This window comes from Saccopteryx bilineata, chromosome 5 (assembly GCF_036850765.1).
Source record: "Saccopteryx bilineata isolate mSacBil1 chromosome 5, mSacBil1_pri_phased_curated, whole genome shotgun sequence".
Classification (NCBI taxonomy): domain Eukaryota; kingdom Metazoa; phylum Chordata; class Mammalia; order Chiroptera; family Emballonuridae; genus Saccopteryx; species Saccopteryx bilineata.
In genome coordinates this window covers 238,698,738-238,713,363 of record NC_089494.1, presented here as the reverse complement: position 1 = coordinate 238,713,363, position 14,626 = coordinate 238,698,738, and the positions used below count along the sequence as shown (strand labels likewise).

The 14,626-nt window shown below is 53.5% G+C and overlaps 1 protein-coding gene across 6 annotated transcripts in view; it reads left to right on the top strand.

Moving 5' to 3' along the window:
* TBC1D1 (TBC1 domain family member 1) overlaps positions 1-14,626 on the top strand; it is a 254,594-nt gene that overhangs the window by 147,250 nt on the left and 92,718 nt on the right. For 4 of the 6 annotated variants that reach the window (XM_066233847.1, XM_066233845.1, XM_066233846.1 and 1 more), the window contains 3 exons: positions 430-588; positions 1,436-1,555; positions 2,649-2,788. In XM_066233847.1, coding sequence (XP_066089944.1) covers positions 430-588; positions 1,436-1,555; positions 2,649-2,788 — 419 coding nt within the window. The remainder of the gene's footprint in view (positions 1-429; positions 589-1,435; positions 1,556-2,648; positions 2,789-14,626) is intronic. The other 2 variants (XM_066233850.1, XM_066233849.1) reach the window with 1 other exon arrangement.

Genomic DNA, 14,626 nt, shown 5'->3' with positions numbered 1-14,626 from the left:
CCCTATTTTGCTTTCTGCACCCCTTGCGAACTCTTCTCATTTAGTACAGGAAATGAGACATTGACATTCAAGGCAGGTTATTGTTCATGTTCAAGAGAGTTGTATTTTAAAAACTCTGTATTTTGTTTTGCTTCCCTTTTCTTTTGTTTTAATGAAAAAAAAATTTCCTGTCGGTTCCTAAAAAGGGAATAGAGGAAATGGTTCTGTTGGGTGTGGAGGTACATGGGAAGTGATCAGGAATTACCTTTCACAATATTTTTTTTACTAAAAACTGCCTTTGCCAATGAGAGTTGGGGTGCAGACACAAAGGGACTTTCATCTAGAGTGAGGCCCCAACATCCTGGCTGTCTCTCGTGTCATCCGAGCTCCCTGCCTGTCTCCCCTTCTCTGCCCCTAAAGCCGGGTGCTTTTTCTCTACTTGCTCTTTAGTGGGAATCATCCACCTGTTGGCGAGTCTAAAGGTTGCTCGGGTCCTTCAGTTCCTGTTCCTCCACCTCGTCTTAACCCCTCCGCCTCCTCACCAAATTTTTTTAAGTACCTAAAACATAATTCGAGTGGAGAACAAAGTGGCAGTGCTGTGCCAAAGAGGTGAGCACACTCGCATGGCAGGTTCAGTGCCGCTGCCCTCGTGGGAGGCGCACGCAGAGAGGCTGTGCTGCATGGAGGGCGCGTGGGCCACCGTGTGCGCATGCGCGCATGTGTGTGTATGTGTGTGCGAGCACGCGTGTGCGCGCACGTGCTTTGTCCATTTTTGGTTTTATTATTTTCAGTCTATCATTCGAACTGACTTAATTTTTTTACTATTTTTTCAAAATTAATTTTTCAAAATTTATTTTCTCAAAGGGTCATGATAGCAAGCATTTTTATATATTTATTAATATTTTCACATTCCCCTGCCCCAGTATACACTCACACACACACACATACACACACACACACAAATTAACACTGTGTTTGACCATTTACTGTGCAGTTTGTGCCACATCAGAAATACCCTCATTAATTTAGGAAAATCATTTTTTTTCAGTGAAAGAGTCATTTTGGAAGATGGACTGATTCTTTTGTATGTTTTGATTTTATTTTGTTCTGGTAAAAGCCCTTATAAAGAGATCTACCCTCTTAACAAATATTTAAAGTGTACAACACAATATTGTTAATATACAATGTTATGTGGCAGATCTCTAGAATTCATCTTGCACGACTGAGTGGACTGATGTTTTTAAATTAATTCATTGATTCCATTCATTTAAAATGGAATTTTGTTAACTAGAAAATAAAAGTTAAATCTCATTTGTAAACTATTTTTAATTTCTTACCTGGTTTAATTTTCTTAGCTTTAGAACTAAAATGTTTTTTTCTTATTTCGAAGCTGATGTTTTATACTTTGTATGTTTGTATTTCTTTATCTTGAACTCTTTCTTCAACCGACTCTCAGCATCTCCTACCGTAATGCCCTGCGGAAAAAACTTCATTCTTCTTCCTCTGTGCCAAATTTTCTAAAATTTCTGGCTCCTGTAGATGAAAATAACACCTCTGACTTTATGAACTCAAAAAGGTAGGGTTTAATTTAGATACATCAAGCCTGGGTAGAAGTTCTGGATTGTTAGCTGAACAGGGATTTTCAGCTGTTCTTTTGTCATTTAAAAGCTCATTTTTGCTAAATGTGTTGTATCTTCTTTCTTATACTTTTTTCTTACCAGAATGTCATTTTTAAAAATGTACATCAATTTGTTCTAATTTTGATGAGGGTTAGTTTATTAATATGTTGTTATTTTCAGAAGATTAAATAAAGTCTTAACCAGCTCTCAAGTGCCAGCAGTGTTAGTGGGTAGTGAGTGCGTGGCTGGATGTCTCCTCTGTGCACTCAGGCGATTGCTTAGTTGTGGGTGTTTATAAATGGGGTGGGCAAAAGTAAGTTTACAGTTGTGAGTACACAAAACAGAGTTCATTTTTGTATTCTTATTAATTATTGTATTACTTTCCATATGAACGACTATAAGCCTACTTTTGCCCACACCCCTTATATATATACATTCAGGTGTAAATTGTAAGGGCTTCCCCCAGCTGTCCTGCAAATAGGAAGAATAGTGATGGCTAGATGTTATTTATGAATATTGATAAATATACTTTGTTTTGTAGTTCTAAAATACAAATGTTTAAACAAAGGTCATCAGCAAATGTGTAATTATTGCCCTGACAGTTCTGTGTAATTTAACCTTTTTACTTTTTTTGTGGTGATCTGTAGAGACTCAGGCTTATGCTGAGAAAATATTCCCACGGACTGACCAGGGAGACCGTGGTCCTGGTGACAGTGCTCCCTTAGGCAGTTCCTCTTATCATGAAGGGACACCAGGAGAGGCCGATTGGAAGCTAAGGATTTGTTGAGCATATGTCTTAGTATCTTTTATACTAGAAATAAATTAAGGGCATGTAATCTTATCTTTTAATGGGAAGCATCCTATAAGAAAGCAGTGCTTTAGGAGTGTTGACCCACTTTGAGTTTGATTTAACTTCTGTAATTACCTAATTATGTTTTCTTATACAAAGATAATTTATAATATAGTGCTTTGTTTAAAAAACAAAACATCAACTAAAATACCAGTTTATATCTATTCACCAGTCATAAATCAATTATGCTGTAATTTTAGGGACTTTGAATCCAAAGCCAACCACCTCGGTGACACCAGTGCGACCCCTGTGAAGACCCGGAGACACTCGTGGAGGCAGCAGATATTCCTCCGAGTGGCAACCCCCCAGAAAGCGAGCGATTCTCCCAGCAGATACGAAGGTAAGGCCCACCCCTACAATCAAAGTGCTGGATGCTGGCTTGATTTTTGCCTGTAGCTCAAGTATATCGGTGGAAGAAGTGAAATGGGATTTTAAAGCTCCCTGGGTCAGAAGCTCCAGTGGCAGTGCCTATTGCTATTTCCAGGGGGTCCCTAAAGTCCACAGAGACCTACGACAGGACTCAGCAGCATGTAACGCCTTATGTTAAAAATGGCGCCTCTGCCGAGTCTCTGTGTTGACTCGGCGCCCTGCCCGTGGGAACGTTGGGAGGCTCGGCCTGCACCCCCACGCCCCCTTCCCTTCTCACTGGGTCCCTAAACCTGTCCGTGCTCCCTCTGTGCCGTCCTGAGTGCAGGTCTGCACACCGCCTCGGGGTGGCGTGGTTTCAGCTGCCCTGAGCCCAGGCTGTGGTCACGTGACAGCGCTCCCTGTGTCCTGAGTGCAGGTCTGCACACCGCCTCGGGGTGGCGTGGTTTCAGCTGCCCTGAGCCCAGGCTGTGGTCACGTGACAGCGCTCCCTGTGCCGTCCTGAGTGCAGGTCTGCACACCGCCTCGGGGTGGCGTGGTTTCAGCTGCCCTGGGCCCAGGCTGTGGTCACGTGACAGCGCTCTCTGTGTCCTGAGTGCAGGTCTGCACACCGCCTCGGGGTAGAGTTATTTCAGCTGCCCTGAGCCCAGGGAGTGGTCACGTGACAGCGCTCCCTGTGCCGTCCTGAGTGCAGGTCTGCACACCGCCTCGGGGTGGCGTGGTGTCAGCTGCCCGGAGCCCAGGCTGTGGTCACGTGACAGCGCTCCCTGTGCCGTCCTGAGTGCAGGTCTGCACACCGCCTCAGGGTGGAGTGGGTTCAGCTGCCCTGAGCCCAGGCTGTGGTCACGTGACAGCGCTCTCTGTGTCCTGAGTGCAGGTCTGCACACCACCTCGGGGTGGAGTGGGTTCAGCTGCCCTGAGCCCAGGGAGTGGTCACGTGACAGCGCTCTCTGTGTCCTGAGTGCAGGTCTGCACACCGCCTCAGGGTGGAGTGGGTTCAGCTGCCCTGAGCCCAGGCTGTGGTCACGTGACAGCGCTCCCTGTGCCGTCCTGAGTGCAGGTCTGCACACCGCCTCGGGGTGGCGTGGTTTCAGCTGCCCTGGGCCCAGGCTGTGGTCACGTGACAGCACTCTCTGTGTCCTGAGTGCAGGTCTGCACACCGCCTCGGGGTGGCGTGGTGTCAGCTGCCCGGAGCCCAGGCTGTGGTCACGTGACAGCGCTCCCTGTGCCGTCCTGAGTGCAGGTCTGCACACCGCCTCAGGGTGGAGTGGGTTCAGCTGCCCTGAGCCCAGGCTGTGGTCACGTGACAGCGCTCTCTGTGTCCTGAGTGCAGGTCTGCACACCACCTCGGGGTGGAGTGGGTTCAGCTGCCCTGAGCCCAGGGAGTGGTCACGTGACAGCGCTCTCTGTGTCCTGAGTGCAGGTCTGCACACCGCCTCAGGGTGGAGTGGGTTCAGCTGCCCTGAGCCCAGGGAGTGGTCACGTGACAGCGCTCTCTGTGTCCTGAGTGCAGGTCTGCACACCGCCTCAGGGTGGAGTGGGTTCAGCTGCCCTGAGCCCAGGGTGTGGTCACGCGACAGCGCTCCCTGTGCCGTCCTGAGTGCAGGTCTGCACACCGCCTCAGGGTGGCGTGGTTTCAGCTGCCCTGAGCCCAGGGTGTGGTCACGTGACAGCGCTCTCTGTGTCCTGAGTGCAGGTCTGCACACCGCCTCAGGGTGGCGTGGGTTCAGCTGCCCTGAGCCCAGGCTGTGGTCACGTGACAGCGCTCTCTGTGCGGTCTGTTTCTGCTACTCAGTCTGGTGTCATGAGAGGATTGTCTTGTGTCCTCCCATCCTTCTCATGCCCTAAAGAAATGAAGTTTGTCCTTAGGCCTTCTAATGTTGAGTTGTATTGTAAAAAATGAATTTAAATGTAGTTCTTTCGGCTAAAATAAATATTTTTTCTGCATAGTGATATCATCAACTTTCAACCGTGTTTACTGTCTTTAATCAAAAAATATTTGTTTCCTTAAAAAAGCAAAGCAAAAAAGCCCTCCAAAGATTACTTGAGTTCCTCAAATTGTTTGTAGTGTAGATTGACCCTTGTCCCTCGACACAGTTATGAGTGTCCCTTGGGAAGCATCACCGACTAATCTGACTGAGTTTTCAGATGGGGTTCCAGGCGCCTGCCTTGGGGGTGGAGGCGCTGTGGAGGACCCTCCCTCAACCTCTCTCCCCCCACTCTCCTCCCCCTCCACCTTACTTTCTTGTTTCTTTCCTCCGCCTTTTTTCCCTCCCTCCCCCAGTATTCTCATTAATATTTAATTTTTAAAAAATTAATTCTCTGCCAAATTAAACAAGAGCCTGGTTTGGACACAGCTAGTTTTGTGACGTAAATCATATAACTTCACTTGCACTTAGTTCTTTTAGTTATAAGACGGTTACAGTAATCTTGGCTCTTCCTGCTTCATGGAATTACATGAAATTATCCCAGCGAAAGTACTTTGCAAACCTAAAGACATGTCCCAGTAAAGTGTTGTGTCGTCTGGTTGCCTCGACGGCGACTGGGGCGCTGGTGTTAGGCTCCCACACTCTTGTTCCCCAGCAGGGTCTGTGCAGGAACGCTGGAAAGACTGGCTTTATGCATGTAGTGAGATTTAAAAAAATATTTTTTTAGTAAACTGAATTATGTCAATTTGTCTCAATTTAGAAAGATTACTTTTAAAGATTTCGTTTTTTATGTTAGAGCAAACAATGGCCTAGATTGTGTGATCCAGTTCCTTCCTCTTTAAACTTCTAAGGGAGCTAAGAATGAAGCGCCAGGTCTACTAGGGTGCTGTGTAGAAGATACTGGGCTGTAAACTGTGCAGTGTGGGGTGGAGGCTTCTCTGCTGTGGGCCCCACCCGGAGCCTCCCTGTCCTGTGTGGGGAAGGGTGGTGAGTGTCCAGTCGGACAGTGGCATCTCCTGGTTGGTGTCTGAGGCCCTGAGTCAGGAGGGTAGTCAGTCCTGGAAAACATCTGCTTCTCTGAGGAACCCAAGAGAAAACGGGCATGTAGGATGCACTGTGGGCTGCGTGAGAGACCATGTCCTCGTGTCACCTGTCACCATAGTGGGCGGAAGCGCTGGGGATGGGGAGGAGGAAGCGTGCCACAATGTGTGCCCACATTCTCTTCTTGGAAGTTTTTTCTTTATTTTTATTTTTATTTTTGTATTTTTCTGAAGTTAGAAGCGGGGAGGCAGAGCAACAGACTCCCACATGCGCCTGACTGGGGTCCACCCGGCACGCCCACCAGGGGGCGATGCTCTGCCCATCTGGGGCATTGCTCTGTTGCAACCAGAGCCATTCTAGCGCCTGAGGCGGAGGCCATGGAACCATCCTCAGCGCCCAGGCCATCTTTGCTCCAATGGAGCCTTGGCTGCAGGAAGGGAAGAGAGAGACAGAGAGGAAGGAGAAAGGGAAGGGGTGGAGAAGCATATGGGCTCTTCTCCTGTGTGCCCTGGCCTGGAATTGAACCCAGGACTTCCACACACCAAGCCGATGCTCTACTACTGAGCCAGCCAGCCAGGGCCGGAAAGTTTTTCTTTTTAATCAGTGTAGTTTGGGATTATTGTGAGATATGTAATTCCCTGTTGCGTTCTTATTTATGATATTTGCAATTGGCAGGGATCTTTGGTGACACAGAGTGAATGAGATAGGAGAATGGTTGTTGCCCCAGAGGTCAGAGCACTGAGCCGGTCCCTCCAGAATCCTGGTCTCCAGGGAGCTAAGAATGGAGCACTTGGTACTGTCCACCCCCCTGGAAGTGGTACCCAAAAGGACACTCAGAGGAGTGCCCGGGGCTCACCGGCAACCCCTGGATCTCTCACACATTGGTAGCCAAGCAGAGCGCTGTCCTCCTCAGCCTGGGAGGGGCTGAGGTTGTCACACAGGTGACGCAGGGAAGGGGTTCAGTGCTCTTTCAGGGTCTTCTCCTGAAATCAAGAGCAGAGTGACTGTGTTCAAGTCCAGCCTTTCACCTCAGGAGCTGGGCACTGGAGCCAGCTGTCTACATTGTTTAACTGTGACAGGAGCGATTATGCCTCCTGCCATACTGATTAAGACAAGGGAGCATGACATTTTTTCTGACATTTTTTTAAGCTTTCAGAATTGATAAGATTAGAAAGAAAGTCAGTGAAGCGAATGTTTTTAGTAGAAAGCCCCCCCCCCCCATGGAAGTCCCTCTGGTGCTCTTACCTCAGCCTCTCCACGTGGGGGCACTGTGGAGCCCCCACTCTGCCCGCCTCCTCCTGCCTGGTGGAGCCCCCGGTGGAGCTGCTGTGCTGAGGGGCCAGGGTTGATCTCTCAGCACCAGTGAGGCGGGAGGATGGCCAGGCCTCGCTCTTGCCTGGCGGCAGTGGAGAGGTCCGCCTGCTGCAGAGGGCGCTTCCTCCCAGGTCCTTGGCAGTGCCCTGTTGGGGGGAGGGGTGTGGGCAGAGTAGGGAGGGGTGGTGGGGAGGGACCTGAGGGAAGCCCGGGAGGGGGATCCAAACTGGGATTGGTGGCTGAAACAACAGAACAGCAGTAGCACCGGAAGTGGAGTTTCCATGTTTAAAAGCAGTGCCCCGGTAGTGCTGTGCCGCACAGGCTGTTGTCGTGAGACAGAAGCGTGATCGTATATTTAATGTGTTCAAATGCGTAACGTGTGACGATAATGCATTTAAAACGGTTGGTGCAGTGCCTGGGAGTGTACGAAGCCTGTGCACGACTGTGAAACAGCCTGTCCCAGTTTAGAACGGTTCTAAGTTTTCAAACAAACTTTTTTTTTTTTTTTAATTATTGATGTTAGTGAGAGAAGAAGGGAGAGAGAGAGAGAGAGAGAGAGAGAGAGAGAGAGAGACAGGAACATAGACCTATTCCTGTATGTGCCCTGTCCAGGGATCGAACCAGCAACCTCTGCACTTCAGGACAACACTCTAACCAACTGAGCTATCCGACCAGGGCTCGAATGAACTTTCTTAGATTGCCAAAATTGTGCTCCACATCTCCCCAGCCCTGGTCTGGTTCTGGTCTCCGGAGCTGCACAGAACACGTTTGCTTCCACTCCCTGGGCTTCAGATGACAGAGCATCTAGAGCAGCCGCTTGCTCTGCGGGCTCTCTGCCCTCCCTCTGCCCTCAGGGTCCCCTGCGGCACCCCCAGACCAGGCCCTGTCCCCTGAGCACCGTCCCCCTGCGGCACCCCCCAGACCAGGCCCTGTCCCCTGAGCACCGTCCCCCTGCGGCACCCCCAGACCAGGCCCTGTCCCCTGAGCACCGTCCCCCTGCGGCACCCCCAGACCAGGCCCTGTCCCCTGAGCACCGTCCCCCTGCGGCACCCCCAGACCAGGCCCTGTCCCCTGAGCACCGTCCCCCTGCGGCACCCCCAGACCAGGCCCTGTCCCCTGAGCACCGTCCCCCTGCGGCACCCCCAGACCAGGCCCTGTCCCCTGAGCACCGTCCCCCTGCGGCACCCCCAGACCAGGCCCTGTCCCCTGAGCACCGTCCCCCTGCGGCACCCCCAGACCAGGCCCTGTCCCCTGAGCACCGTCCCCCTGCGGCACCCCCAGACCAGGCCCTGTCCCCTGAGCACCGTCCCCCTGCGGCACCCCCAGACCAGGCCCTGTCCCCTGAGCACCGTCCCCCTGCGGCACCCCCAGACCAGGCCCTGTCCCCTGAGCACCGTCCCCCTGCGGCACCCCCAGACCAGGCCCTGTCCCCTGAGCACCGTCCCCCTGCGGCACCCCCAGACCAGGCCCTGTCCCCTGAGCACCGTCCCCCTGCGGCACCCCCCAGACCAGGCCCTGTCCCCTGAGCACCGTCCCCCTGCGGCACCCCCCAGACCAGGCCCTGTCCCCTGAGCACCGTCCCCCTGCGGCACCCCCAGACCAGGCCCTGTCCCCTGAGCACCGTCCCCCTGCGGCACCCCCCAGACCAGGCCCTGTCCCCTGAGCACCGTCCCCCTGCGGCACCCCCCAGACCAGGCCCTGTCCCCTGAGCACCGTCCCCCTGCGGCACCCCCAGACCAGGCCCTGTCCCCTGAGCACCGTCCCCCTGCGGCACCCCCAGACCAGGCCCTGTCCCCTGAGCACCGTCCCCCTGCGGCACCCCCAGACCAGGCCCTGTCCCCTGAGCACCGTCCCCCTGCGGCACCCCCCAGACCAGGCCCTGTCCCCTGAGCACCGTCCCCCTGCGGCACCCCCCAGACCAGGCCCTGTCCCCTGAGCACCGTCCCCCTGCGGCACCCCCCAGACCAGGCCCTGTCCCCTGAGCACCGTCTGCCCCGTGGGGCCTGCTCCCAGCACAGCCCGTGCGGAGCCCCCCCCCCCTGCCCAGGGGCCTGTTCCTCACCCCAGTGCTCTACGTAATCAGCTCCCATTTCTGACTCATGGTATGTTGTCCTTTTGGCCATAAACTTTTACTTAAAAATTAGACTGCTTTTCTAGCTACACTCGAGAAAGGGTTTTTTTAGAAGCTTTCCCCCAAACAGTTCCTGCCTGTGAGGTGTGACAGCACTGGTCTGGCCTGTGCGTTGGGATGGTTGTGAGCTTGATCCTGGCGACCAGCACGTGGCAGGGAGCTGTGAGAGGCTGACGGGCCGTGCCTCCTGTGTCCTTAGGACCTGGTGAGAGGCTGAGCAGGACAAGGCCCTGCCCTGCATGGCACCGCTGCCGCCTCCTCGCCTATAAACGCCACCCAGGCTTCCGGCCCGACTCCTCAGTGACTGTCAGCAGGTGTCCTGAGAGAGCCCAGGTGGCACCAGGCGACTGTCATGATATGTCGCCCACCTCTCCTCTCTCAGACTCCTGCTGGGGCCCCACTCTGGCCACGCGTGCATCCTGAGGCCTTTGCACAAGCTGTTCCCTCTTCCTGGGTGGCTCGCCCTCCCAGAGTCCCGTGGCTAACTGTCTCTTTCCTGCAGATCATGGCTTCAAGTCTCCTTTTCATCAAAGCCTGTCGGACTTCTCGGTCTCAGGTCGCAGCCCCGCCCCCCAGACCTTCCTCCTCTCCGTTCCGGCATCTCCTCCGCTGCACCGGTCTCCTCGCCCCTGCGCCCCTGCTCCAGGCTCGCCTGCTCCTTATCTTTGTCCTCCGGCTCCGTTCCGGGGTCTCCTCCGCTGCACCGGCCTCCTCGCCCCTGCGCCCCTGCTCCAGGCTCCCTGCTCCTTATCTTTGTCCTCAGGCTCCCTTCTGGGGTCTCCTCCGCTGCACCGGTCTCCTCGCCCCTGCACCCCTGCACCCGTCTCCTCGCCCCTGTGCCCCTGCTCGGTCTCCTCCGCTGCACCGGCCTCCTCGCCCCTGCGCCCCTGCTCCGTCTCCTGCGCTGCACCCGTCTCCTCGCCCCTGCGCCCCTGCTCCGTCTCCTCGCCCCTGCGCCCCTGCTCCGTCTCCTGCCCTGCACCCGTCTCCTCGCCCCTGCGCCCCTGCTCCGTCTCCTGCCCTGCACCCGTCTCCTCGCCCCTGCGCCCCTGCTCCGTCTCCTCGCCCCTGCACCCGTCTCCTCGCCCCTGCACCCCTGCACCCGTCTCCTCGCCCCTGTGCCCCTGCTCGGTCTCCTCTGCTGCACCGGCCTCCTTGCCCCTGCGCCCCTGCTCCGTATCCTGCGCTGCACCCATCTCCTCGCCCCTGCGCCCCTGCTCCGGCTCGCCTGCTCCTTATCTTTGTCCTCCGGCTCCTCTTGTCCGCATAGGCTCCGTGATTTTTCAAGGACAGCAAGTAAATTGCTCAGATTCTTACAAGCTTAATATTTGTTGGTGATTTAACTCCCTCTTCAGTCTCCTGTTTCCCTACAGACACTTGTCCTTTTCTGTTCTCTTGCTGAAATTAAGAAATGCTGTCTAAACCTTATTACATTGTAGCTACTCTGTGTGTGGGAGACAGAGAAGCATTTAAGACTAAAATGGTATAACGGTAATAATCACTTATTATGGCCTAATTTATGGCAAGTGCTTCACATGAATTATTTGCTTTAATTCCCAGTCAGTTTTAGGATGGTCAGCATTTATTACACCCATTTTACAGATGAGGGGCCTGAGTCATGGAGTGACTTAAATCACTTCCCTGAGTCACAGAGCTGGTGGGTGACAGAGGCAGGATAGGAGCTCAGGGGTCCTTGACCCAAAGCTCACACCCTGAACCACGTCAGGCCTGGGCCGTGGCCAGATGTGACAGTGTGACCCCCCTGGAGGTGGCCCCGTGTGTGTCCTGGTGTGGAGCTCCTTCCCACAGGAGACCCCCGTGGGCAGCTGTGTTCGTCCACAGTCTCCCTGTCAGCCTGGCAACATATGTTCTGACCGTGTGAACGTATGAACATGCCTCGGTCAGTTGCCTGCCCTCCCTCCCCGTTCGCACTGGGATTGGAGGATGCAGGGGAGGGAGGTGGATTCCTCGTACCTGTCTGTGAATTTTCTTCTTGGCCTCTGTCACTGTCTGCCCCCGTATTTAAGGCATGGAGTTGCCAGCGTCCTCCACTGCGGTCTGGGACCACTTGGACCCGACAAGGTCTGTTGCCTTCGCATCTGGACCTGTCGGCCCAGGTGTGTGCAGCCGGTCACCTTGGTCAGCTCGAGCTCTGAGCTGGACCTGTCGGCCCAGGTGTGTGCAGCCGGTCACCTTGGGCAGCTGGAGCTCTGAGCTGGACCTGTCGGCCCAGGTGTGTGCAGCCGGTCACCCTGGTCAGCTGGAGCTCTGAGCTGGACCTGTCGGCCCAGGTGTGTACAGCGGTCACCCTGGTCAGCTGGAGCTCTGAGCTGGACCTGTCAGCCCAGGTGTGTACAGCGGTCACCCTGGGCAGCTCGAGCTCTGAGCTGGACCTGTCGGCCCAGGTGTGTGCAGCCGGTCACCCTGGGCAGCTGGAGCTCTGAGCTGGACCTGTCGGCCCAGGTGTGTGCAGCGGTCACCCTGGTCAGCTGGAGCTCTGAGCTGGACCTGTCGGCCCAGGTGTGTGCAGCTGGAGCTCTGAGCTGGACCTGTCGGCCCAGGTGTGTGCAGCTGGAGCTCTGAGCTGGACCTGTCGGCCCGGGTGTGTGCAGCGGTCACCCTGGTCAGCTGGAGCTCTGAGCTGGACCTGTCGGCCCAGGTGTGTGCAGCGGTCACCTTGGTCAGCTGGAGCTCTGAGCTGGATGTCAGGGACATAGCAGTGTGTTTGTAAGGAACACTCAACAGTGCTTTTGAAATGTTTCAGAAGTTCAGTGACTGTTTGGCACTGTTTTACATTGCAAACTTCTGTTAAGCAGACGGGAGACCTTTACCCTGTTTTCCAGAGTGAGGCGGGGATGCTTGCATTGACCTGTGCATTTCATCCCACTTGGAAAGTACTAACAAAAAAAACCACCAGTCGTTTAAAACCCGTGGTGTTGACATAGTGATAAGGACACAGTGAAGGGGAAGCGGGATTTTCTGTAATTTGGGGGTTTGGGTGTTTATAGAAGGACTAACACCGGGACAGAGGGTGTTAGCGGGTAAGGAATGCGGCTCTGGGTAAATACAGTTCAGAGAGGAAGGAAGACAGTTGGGCAGTACAGGTGGAGGGGGCGAGGTTAGGCTGGGCAAATACCGTCACAGACAAAACTCAGAGGTCTGGGACTTGCTACATACAGGGTCCCTGTGAGATAATTAAGTTGCAAGAATCTGAATTTTACATTTCGAAGACATTTCTCAAGTAGGTAGGCAGTTTAGAAATATGGTTGCATAGGGACCGTACTTATAGATGGTTCTGCTGGACCAGCTTGTAGGGCCAGCCAAACATCCCTAAATCCCGAACGGTTTTGTTTTTTCAATTGAACAGAGACCAATAGGTCTCTTGTAGGCATTCCCACTTGCAGTTAGCAAAGTTGGGGTGGGGGGCTTTCCTTCTGAACCTCGGAGGGGTAGGTCTCTGCTTCTCCGACGGTAGGGCAGGTGTACATCACTACATCGAGGGGAAAACTAGACGACACGTAGGGGAATCACTAGAGTGCATCTGAGGTCTGGGAGAGACAAATGTTTTTGTAATAAAACAAGGTAGAATGCCAAGATCTGCATGGCAGTTTAAATGTAAAGCAAAGGCTTAAGCCAGGGGTCTCAAACTTGCGGCCCGCGGGCCGCATGCGGCCCGCCGTACAATTTTGTGCGGCCCGCAGACTAATCCACGAAGTTCAAAATATTTTGGATAAAATTAAGTAAGCCTAGGGGCCTACTTGTATTGTTCATTTCTCTAGCATCCTAGCTAGATATTAGCTTAGTTAACAGCAGTTGTGATGCGAACTACAGTTTCTGGTCGTTTTGTGACACTGAAAAGTGTTGCGTAACAATTGCCTTTTGTAGACCTAGTGCGGCCCGCCGAAGGGCTGTGATCTTGCTCTGTGGCCCACATGCTGAGTTGAGTTTGAGACCCCTGGCTTAAGCGATGCTTTAAGTTTGCAGTGACCCTTCTGGCGGCTGCCCCAGAATCCCCAGGAAAAGCCCCTTCCCTCTCCTTTGTGTGATGGGTTCCTTTGAGAGATGGTGTGGTTTGGGAGAAAGGTATATGAAAGATTGGTCTTCAGGAACCATAAGCTCAGTAGAGGGTGGTGTTATGGGGGTTCAATTAAATGTGTTACAGGGCAAAGCTGCTGTGTTTAAGACTGCTTTTGTGGAGCGTGGCAGACATCATTGTTCCTCTGAGTGGAGCATGGTGACATCAAGGGCTGTCCAGAGCCCCTTCTGGCTTTCAGAGCCTCCCTGCTGTCACACAGCCACCGTGGGCCTGCACTGGCTCTAAGGACAGTCGACGTCATCTCGTCCTCAGATGACGGTGTGAACACAGCTGTAGATTAAGTGGCTTTCTGCAGACCATGGTCTGGAGCGGCACTTCACAGACTGCCATGTGCTCGGAGTCCTCAGGGGCTCTTGAGAAAGGCAGGTTCCGGTGCAGCGGGTCTGGGCTAGTCAGCGGGTCTCCACTGGTAACAGGCTCCCTCGTGATGCGGGTCCCCTGTGTGTAGCCAGGGCTGAGGGCAGGTGGCCGCAGTGAACCCAGCCCCGACCGTCCAGTCCTGGACTAGGACTCCTGTGCGTCTCTCTGCTGCTGTCCGGTGCACCCAGGTGTCACAGACCTCAAGTAATCTGGGTCGTCAGTGACATTTTTTGTGAAGATTTGTGCTGCCTGGGAAAGCGCAGTGAAAATAGAGCGAGGTAACAGGGCTACAGACAAGTCTGATGATGTGCCGAATGCAACCGAGCCGTGGCGGGGGGTGGCCTCCTCCCTGCCCTCCCATTTTCCAGGACGCCTTGCCCCGTGGGTGGCTCCGTGGGTTCAGAGTGTGGGCAGGGTTTGTTTTTTTAGCTGTGGGCTCTGACTTAATTGTCAAGCCTGCAAAATATGAAGATCAAATTCTGACTAGATGTTTGGTGGTAGAACGACGTGACAGTTTTTCCTTCTGGTGTATCATGCAAAAGATTGTTTTTGTTGTTGTTAAGAAATAATTTTTTAGGTAACTCTTGACTATGGGGTGGGGTGGAGATCCTTTTATTGACCTCTGCATGCCAAGGAACAGTGTTGGGCCTTGTCTAAGTCCTTTCATTTAGGCCAGGAATCCCCAAACTACGGCCCGCGGGCCGCATGCGGCCCCCTGAGGCCACTTATCCGCCCCTCCCCGCACTTCTGGAAGGGGCACCTCTTTCATTGGTGGTCAGTGAAAGGAGTATAGTTCCCATTGAAATACTGGTCAGTTTGTTGATTTAAATTTACTTGTTCTTTATTTTAAATATTGTATTTATTTCAGTTTTGTCTTTTTACTTTAAAATAAGATATGTGCAGTGTGCATAGGGATTTGTTCATAGTTTTTTTTATAGTCCG